The following is a 9,047-nucleotide window of genomic DNA, read 5'->3' on the forward strand; positions in this document are numbered from 1 at the left end:
AGAAATCCTGATGATACTGCTGCTGTCAATCAACTGGGTTATCAAGAGAGTTCACAACAGTTGTCGGACGGAAACGCCCAGGCCCTTTGACAAATTATTGCCCGAGGGCTAATTAAGGTGAAAAGTTCTCGAATGCTCACAATAGTTGCCGCGTGGAAACGCCCAGGCTCTTTGGAAAATTCTTGCTAATTGCAGGTTACATGAAAGGGCACAGTTTAGCATTGTGTCTTCTTTAGTCTAGAAGTTAACTCTAAATGCTGATGTATTGGGTTCTGATGTATTTATTCCACCTCTTTCTATAATGTGTGGGTTTTGTGACGATAGTAGAAATGTTGGTGGAATTTAGTGGCCTCTTTCTCTGCCATTGGAACAAAGGTGTCTGACTTATTATCAGCACCTGTAATTACTGATTGAAATTATTTATGCCGCCACCACAACCTCCTGGGATCAGCCAGGCAACAGAGAGCTTGCATAACATGAGCAGACTACTGCTTTGGCCAGCGTAATTGCTGTGCATAATACAAATAGACCCGATCCACCGCATTTTCTCACTTCTGCTTCCAGACCCGAGAAGAAGAGCGAGAAAAGAAGATCTCCAGAAGACTGCAGTCTTACCGAGAACGTCCTTACAAGATACTCGGTAAGTAGCATCATCGTAGCAGCACAACGGCAGGCTGTGTCATGTTTGACGGTGGAATTTTTTTCGTTTGTTTATTTGTCTGCTTGTTTGTTTGCTTGTTTAGATAGAAAAGTTTATATACCAGACCGACCACATGGGTCTAGACAGACAAAACAACCAACAAATACCAGACCTACGTCACAGACTATGTTTGTATATTACCTTTTCTACCACTTGGAATATCTGTGTTTTACGAAAGATAACAGGTTTGTTTATCTCGTTTTCCCAGGTGCCAAAGGTCATCATGTCCTTCCTCTCACGTGTGTCGATGGTTGCACGATCCCCGTGTTTACTTCAGAACACACCTGTGCTGACTGCCAGTCATGGTGTTCGGAAATTCTCCAGGTCAGTGACAAGAAACAAAGATGGCGGCCCTTTTCCGGTACGTGTCCATGCTTGAATTTTGCAACTGTCTGTAGCACTGTGTTCATTCATAGTGTTCTTTCCTGAATATTTTCTTGAGTTGAATTTGTGCACATGAAATTTTAAAGGCAACCTAAGCAATATCACATTGTTATGAGTGGAAATATTCTGAATAAGGCAGTCTGTGTAATATTGACATCTAATGCACTAATTTAGCACATTTACATCATTATTTCATCAATTGAGCCGTTAAAAACAGCGCGGAAATTAGTTGCACAAGGATTCCAGATCAAGTCCTTATTCTTTTTTGGGGGGCAGGGGGAGGGGGGGGGGGGGTTACAATAATAAGGAATATCCTCGTGCAACTAGTCTCTGGGCTGTTTCTACCCGCTGAAAGTATCAAATTATGATGTAAATGTGAGAATACAGTGGAGTAGATGTCAATATCATGCAGATTACCTTATTCAGAATATTTCCACTTCGACGCTGTAAAATTGCTTAGGTTGCCTTTAAAGAATCTGTCAGAAAATTAGAAAAAGCTGAAAAGGGTACTGTGTCCTCAATAGTCAACCAGGTTACCACAATAAGGATGCTCTCCTAAACGTAGCTGAGTAATCACCAAACGTCAGCCATGTACACAGACTGAAAGTTGTGTTGTAAGAAACATAACGCTAGTTTGCCTTTATCCGCGAGTTACCTATATCCGTTCTTTTTAGGAACATGGAACTTAGTAGGGCTGGGTATCGGTACAGCGTACCGGTACAAAACCGGTTTTTCTTATTGGACCGGTCCAGAAAAACCGGACCTGAAAAAGTTAGGTGGACCGGATGTTGGACCGATTAGAAAATTACAGATTATTTTATCAGGCATTCACACGTGTTGGCGCTTGCAGGTGGGATAAAATAACAAGAGTGAAGTAGAGTAGAATTTATAGTCATTTCTACCACGTTTTACAGCCAATCGCACAGGTGCAGTTAGCGTTGTAGGATTTTAAGACGCCAGTGTAAGTCTAATACTCCCAAACGGATTTCTTTGTAGTGAAATGGATCATTGATATGAGTCATACTGAATCAGGTCCAGGTTCAGGTCCGGACCTGGACCTGATCCTCTGGACCTGAACCGGACCTGAATTTTCTGTACCGGTACCAACCCCTAGTACTTTAAGGATATTCATGAAATTGAAGGACGCTGTAATTTTAGTTGGTTTATAATATTTTCAAAATATTGCAGTTTGAAACCACAGTCCGTCGACTTGATATGCTTAAATACCACGTTTTCAAAAACGACAAATATTGGTCACTCCGCGGATAAAGGTTACCTAGCGTTATATGCCGTATCCTGATACTAAACTGAACTCCAGCAAAAGAAGAAGGGCCTTCTGGAGCGCCACGTCTTCACCCAGGAGAGACGGGGTTACGTGTCAGCTGGGCCACGGACGCCGGAAGTCGTCATAGAACACCCGGAAGCTGTATTATACCATTAGCTTTAAGCAAGTCATAAAGAAAATTGATATATTTTGCGTCTGAAACAAAAAAAATTCGATGAAAATGTCTACATGATGTAAAAATATCGTATATTGTAAGTCACTGAATAACAATAGTAATGGATGTTATTGTGTAATTGTCCCTGCTTGTACGAGACTCCATTATCAGCAAAGTTGCCTGTGCGTCCATGTATGTGTTTGCCACATTCCCAAATAAATAGATTAATAGATATCTGAAACGTCTGACCATTTCCAAAATCATATCCAGTTGGTTGAGAAACTACTTTTTGGGGTGTCTTATTATCTGAATGTCTAACCTTCACCGACTTTCTTTGGGGATTAAAAGATTTATGGTATGAGACCTAACCCTGCAACCCCGTTTTCTGGATTCAACGACTTTGTAATCTGTGACATTGGATTCATGAAACATAACTTCTGTTTTGTTTTAATCTTTCTGAACCGAAAGAAATCAAAACTCGGCAAGCCAATGAAATATACACGTGTCATTAAAACGTTGATTTCGATGTGATTTGAAACGTTTCTTTCTCAACTGTAGAATCTGAGTACCGTTTCATGGAGGACTTCAAGGTGACGGATGACGTCAAAGCTGACTTCGAGAAGAATGGCTACGTCATCATCAGGTCAGAGGTCATTTGAACTAAGTCTTAATTCAGACAAAGTGTGTGTAATGAGTAATCGGTGTAAAAAAATTCGGTCTGTGACCAAGTCCATGGGCATAGACTTTTTTTATTTATTTAAGGTTCACCGCAAAACAAGGCTCATTAAGCCACTAAAATAACTAAAAAAGACAAAAACACTGCAGGTTCTGTGCCAAAGATATTCAAAAGAAGACCCATAATCGATCTACATTGACGCGATAACCCCACGTAATCAGTTAAACCCTTCCCGTGCCTGGTGGCGTATAGAGCGGTGACCATCTCTATTTCCTGAGCCCTGGGCCACACAACGCAATCACTACAGCAGGGGATAGTACCGTTTTTAAAGTCTTTGGTATGACTCGGCCGGGATCGAACTCACGACCTACCGAATGTAAGGCGAACACTCTACCCACTAGGCCATTGTGGGGCCGCGTAGCACAGTGGTATTGTATTCGGCCCGTGATCGAGAGGTCGCCGGTTCGAATCCGCCTACCGTGTTGCCGGTCTTGTGCCCTTGGGAAAGGCACTTTACACGACTTTCCTCACTTTACTCAAGTGAAAAATGAGTCGTCCCTCGGATAGGACGTTAAATGGAGGTCCCGTGTATGGGGAGAGCCTTACCCCATGCACGTTAAAGAACACGTGCGATGGTGCGGTGTGCGTTGGTGCAAACCCTTATGTCGGGAGTTGGTGATTCACTTCAAATCACCCGGATGGAGGCCTGGCGAACCTCTGTCTCGTATCAGCCACATGGTGAATTACATCATTCACCCGGACGGGAGACCTGGCGCATCCCCGTCTTGAACATACCCTACGAAAGGGTATGTCACCCCGTAAGGGGCGGTATAACCCCGTCGTGTGTAGACATGTGCGAACATGTCTACATTTGATCACGTCGACCGATGATGATGATGACTAGGCCATGGCACCGGCTTACTCAGTACACCTTTCCGAAGGCAGCCACCCACGTAATCAGACTCGTACCAAATCCATTGCAATCCATCCAACGACTCTTGAGATATACGCCCATACGTCATTCGGACCTAAGACAGTACTTTCATATTCATGCAAGTAAAAAGCTATTCCATGAGGTTCCGTGACACATCTACAAAATTTTTTTTCTATCCACAGGTCTCTCTTGAGTAGCGAAGAAATAAAGAAACTGACTGCGGCTCTGGAGTCGGATGAAGGACTGAAGACCAAGTCTTACGGGCGAGACGACACCCAGGGCAGGAAGACCAAGACGGTCATGTGGAGCAATGTGGGGAACGACATCACCGGGGCTGTGGCCAGGACCGAGAAGGTGGCGGGAACTTTTGAACAGGTTTGCTACTTTTAAATCATTTACTATGCATGATGTTAGTTCGCCTTTATCCGAGAGGTGACCTATGTCTGTTTTTTGCATTACCGGGGCTGTGGCCAGGACCGAGAAGGTGGCCGGAACTTTTGAACAGGTTTGCTACTTTTAAATCATTTACTATGCATGATGTTAGTTCGCCTTTATCCGAGAGGTGACCTATGTCTATTTTTTGCATCACCGGGGCTGTGGCCAGGACCGAGAAGGTGGCGGGAACTTTTGAACAGGTTTGCTACTTTTAAATCATTTACTATGCATGATGTTAGTTCGCCTTTATCCGAGAGGTGACCTATGTCTGTTTTTTACATCACCGGGGCTGTGGCTAGGACAGAGAAGGTGGCCGGAACCTTTGAACAGGTTTGCTACTTTTAAATCATTTACTATGCATGATGTTAGTTCGCCTTTATCCGAGAGGTGACTTATGTCTGTTTTTTGCATCACCGGGGCTGTGGCTAGGACAGAGAAGGTGGTGGAAACTTTTGAACAGGTTATTATTTTTGACTCATTTGCTATTATGTTAGTTTACCTTTATCCGCGGGGTGACCTTTGTCCGTTTTATAAAGGCGTGTGTATGCATGAAGAAGGGAATAATGGCTTAAAATGAGACTGTCAAAGAATTTTTGCCTTGTCAACGGAAGTCATGGGAAAGCTGATGTTATCTTAGTTGTTGACACCTTGTTGTTGTTGTTCACAAAGCTTCTTGGAGGTGAGGTATATCATTACCATTCTAAGGTGATGATGAGGCACGGACTGGAGGCGCTCATCTCTGGCACCAGGACTACGGGTAGGCTACTCCCACCTACAACAACGAGTGTCTGTATGTTAGCATGACAGTTATATCTGTTGGTAAATGACATTATGGACAAACTAAACTTTAAGTAACCAACACTAAAATTGATCGGGTCACCTTTGTTCACAGAATAGACATGTCTACAAATACGGGTGCCGACACAGGTTATCTGGCATTTACGACCCTCTGCTGTAGTCACGTGTCTCCGACGTCACGTTCCGGAAGCCACAGTAGACGGGTGACTCAATCGATTTTAGTGTTGGTTAGTTAAAGTCTAGTTTATCCCTTATGTCATCGACCGAAAATTTGGGGTAAGTCCCAATCAATTTTAGTGTTGGTCAGTGCCTGTGTGGTTTCAATTGTGCCCTCTGTGACTGTGACAGTTGGATAATGTGTAGATGATAACGTCATAGAGCATTGAGCATTATTTACTGTTTTATACACAGCTTACAGTCACCATGTATGTAAAATCACATTTGATCAAATTATGATGAATTGGGGATCGATATAGTTCTTCGCCATAAATCATACAATGCCCATTTGTACCACTACCTGTTCTCATGGATATCTTACTAACACTTTTAGCCACACATAATACCACTATTTTTGCTGTATCTGGCCAAACACAACGCTTCAGAGGTGTGAAAACGAATGAGAGATTTGTATTTCCAGCTACTGGTACGGGAACGGCTGTTTGTATCCTACCATGGGTACGGTCTGGATCGCTGTCGACAAGGCCGATAGGGACAATGGGTGCCTTAAGGTGGGGAGAACTATACGAATTTATAAACCTCTAGTTTTACAGGAAAACTAGAGTTCAGCGACCTCATACCTCCATGAAATATTTAGAGCTTTTGTAAATTTCATGCAATTGACTAAAACATTAACTTAATCTATGTATGGTGTTCATCATCATTGACATATGTCACAATTATAAAATTCCCATCATTAATCATAAAGTGGGTTTGCAAATTTTACAAAAATTATGCAAACAAGGTCCTCATTACCATATTTGGTTTCTGTTTATATTCCGCCTATCATGATTTACAAGTGTGATATTTGTTGAAGTCCAGTTATTGCAAACAATTGAATAATACAATTTCCTCATTAATTATGCAAATTAAGTCCTCATTTGCATAACATGCATATTATTATGAAATCTTTGCCCAAGCTACCTGCATGCTTAAAATTATGCTAATCCGTCACTCCTTTCTGCAGTTATTCTCTTTGGAATGTCTTGACAAAAACGCCCCTGCAGTTCCAAAATTATGCTAGGGAGCTGAAACCTGCCCCACTTTGTCATGACACTGTAAAGCTATCTACAATCCAAATGTCAAGACCATATCACGTCTAGGACATATTCTATTCTCATTAATTATGCAAATGTAATTATCTTTTGCATAATTAGTACGTCATTTTGTATAACATTGTCTAAGGTATCTAAATACCAAAAGTCATGAAAATCTGTTGTTCCGTTCTTGAGTTATCGTCTTCAGAAGTTTTTGACAAAAATAGCCCTGCTATCCCAAAACTAGACGCTAGGGGACCTTAACTTATGTCGCTTATTCCTAAACAGGAGAGCTATCTAACACCCCAAAGTCGTGGCCATAGCTTGTTCAGAACACGAGATAGCAAACCCGGAAGTTGCGCTGCTGTACCAAGGGAAGCCGCTTGGGGGCCCAATATCTAATCATTTCCAGCTTTCATCACAGACTACCAACACACCAAGTATGAAACCAATTCACACAGCCGTTTTTTAGTTATCTTGTTTACACACAGACACACAGACAAACGCAGGGTAAAATATAACCTACATGACATTTCATTGAGTTAATTAGACAATGGTTGAATGAGATGACAAACTAATTTCTAGACAACCCCTGTCACATACGATTGTGGCCTGAACATGCCAAAGGTAGTTTAGCTATCAAAAGTGTTTCAAACGAAGTCATCGCTTTTCTTATCAACTACCCACTTGTTTGTTTGGTTGTTTGTTTGTTTGTTTGTTTTAGATCATCCCTGGGTCTCACAAGGCTGGCAGAGTGGACCACGGCCTTACGGGTAACCAGGCTGGGGCGGATCTAGAAAGAGTGTCGCAGGTAAGGAGTCTCGTTGGACAAAAGTACAAACAAAGAATTGAAAACAACATTTCCAAATGCCAGTGGTGGATTCCAATCGAGTTTGGACAATAGTATGCAAATATGTATCATGTAGTTGATTAGACCCTAGTGTTATGTATCACACTATCTACATCTCTTAGTCCTTGAAGCTGTACATGCAATTAGCCTTCGAGCATGGTTTTGCAAATAAACATCTATACAAACATTATCTTCAGAGGATTATGTCCAAGGACAAAGCTCAACACCGTATGTCAAAAACATGCTGCAATGTTTATCTAATATGTGAATGATATTTCTTTCATATCTACGTTATTTTCTTCGGGTATATTATGATAAGCGCTGCTCCTCCTTGCGATAAGAAGGCGATTGATGCAACGAGGCTTTATGCAAATTAATTACAATCTGGTCTTGAACGCAAAGCAGTGTAAAACATCCATGATTTGCAGAAAGATGTCTGTACATATATGTAAATACTTAACGTTTTGTGTCTGCATCTGTACTGTGACCTGCGACCCCTGTCCTGCAGTACAATGTGAACCAGTCAGAATTGCCCTGAAGTAGGTGACAAACGAAACGTCGGAGAGAATAAAGCAATGGTTGTAAAAAGAGTCTCCTTATTCAACTTGCGAATCTGTTGAAGTTTACTATTTTGTTGTTTTCTCAGTTGGAGAAGGCACTTGGACTGTTCCATGTGGAGATAAATCCGGGGGACGCGCTGTTCTTCCACTGTAACATCCTGCACCGCAGTGACCAGAACAGCAGCGACAGGCGCAGGTAAGCTCTCTCCTATTGGCTGTTTGCTCGTGACGTCACGGCTAGCTGTATGGTAAACGTCTGTTCTTAGCGTTTACATGAATGAATGGCCACCGCCATATTTGACCCGATACTGCGTATTTTGGGATACAAAGATTTGTACAGTGCCAAGTTTGCCAGAAATGTGGTCCAGATATGTAACAGAGAATTAGCCAATGGAGATTTCGTGGCACAACTGTTACTGTTCATTTCAACACCGTCACGATTTCCATGTCGACCATGCACAGTGCCGGTTAACATTGAAGTAAAGAAGATAGATGTCGGTGTCGGTGTCATGCCAACATTTTTTTATTGGTCCTCCCTAGAAAACTACTGGATGTCATATAACGTTAGTGTACACGGAGCAAACTTGCTACGGGGGTGAAGAGAAACGACAGGGCAACCTTGGGCAGAAACGGAGCTACGTGTATTCCTTTCAAACATCAGAGACATCGACCAAATAGCCAACTACAAGGCTGTGTGATGACACTGAGTACTTGTTGTCCATATGAATATCTTGTTATCCATGAGCTATCTCTGGCTTGTTGCAGATGGTCCTTCTTCGTTGCGTACAACCGTGCCGACGTGTACAACCCTATTTACAAACACCACCATTCGCAGTACACGCTTCTCAGCAAGGTGAGGGATTCATGTCATTCCTTTTTATTTGCTTCATGACAGACGAGGAGAGCGTGGCACTGCACTCAAGTTTGACACCTCGGTGAAGTGAGGACGGTCGTGTGGCATGTTTTTTTTTCTTCGAAAGCACAACGTCGGGGGCAGCACCGCGAGTAACGAACTCGG

At 42.4% G+C, this 9,047-nt stretch overlaps 1 protein-coding gene across 1 annotated transcript; it reads left to right on the plus strand.

Moving 5' to 3' along the window:
* The first annotated feature begins 260 nt into the window (after nucleotides 1-260).
* Nucleotides 261-8,822, plus strand: LOC118403844 (L-proline trans-4-hydroxylase-like). Its single transcript, XM_035802700.1, is given in 10 exon segments — nucleotides 261-640; nucleotides 909-1,061; nucleotides 2,403-2,511; nucleotides 3,082-3,166; nucleotides 4,316-4,508; nucleotides 5,238-5,283; nucleotides 5,286-5,325; nucleotides 6,004-6,094; nucleotides 7,344-7,430; nucleotides 8,116-8,822. Coding segments are annotated over 9 exon segments (903 nt in total). The 5' UTR covers nucleotides 261-640; nucleotides 909-923; the 3' UTR covers nucleotides 8,230-8,822.
* Nucleotides 8,823-9,047: the final 225 nt, after the last annotated feature.

This window comes from Branchiostoma floridae, chromosome 16, assembly GCF_000003815.2.
Source record: "Branchiostoma floridae strain S238N-H82 chromosome 16, Bfl_VNyyK, whole genome shotgun sequence".
Taxonomy (NCBI): domain Eukaryota; kingdom Metazoa; phylum Chordata; class Leptocardii; order Amphioxiformes; family Branchiostomatidae; genus Branchiostoma; species Branchiostoma floridae.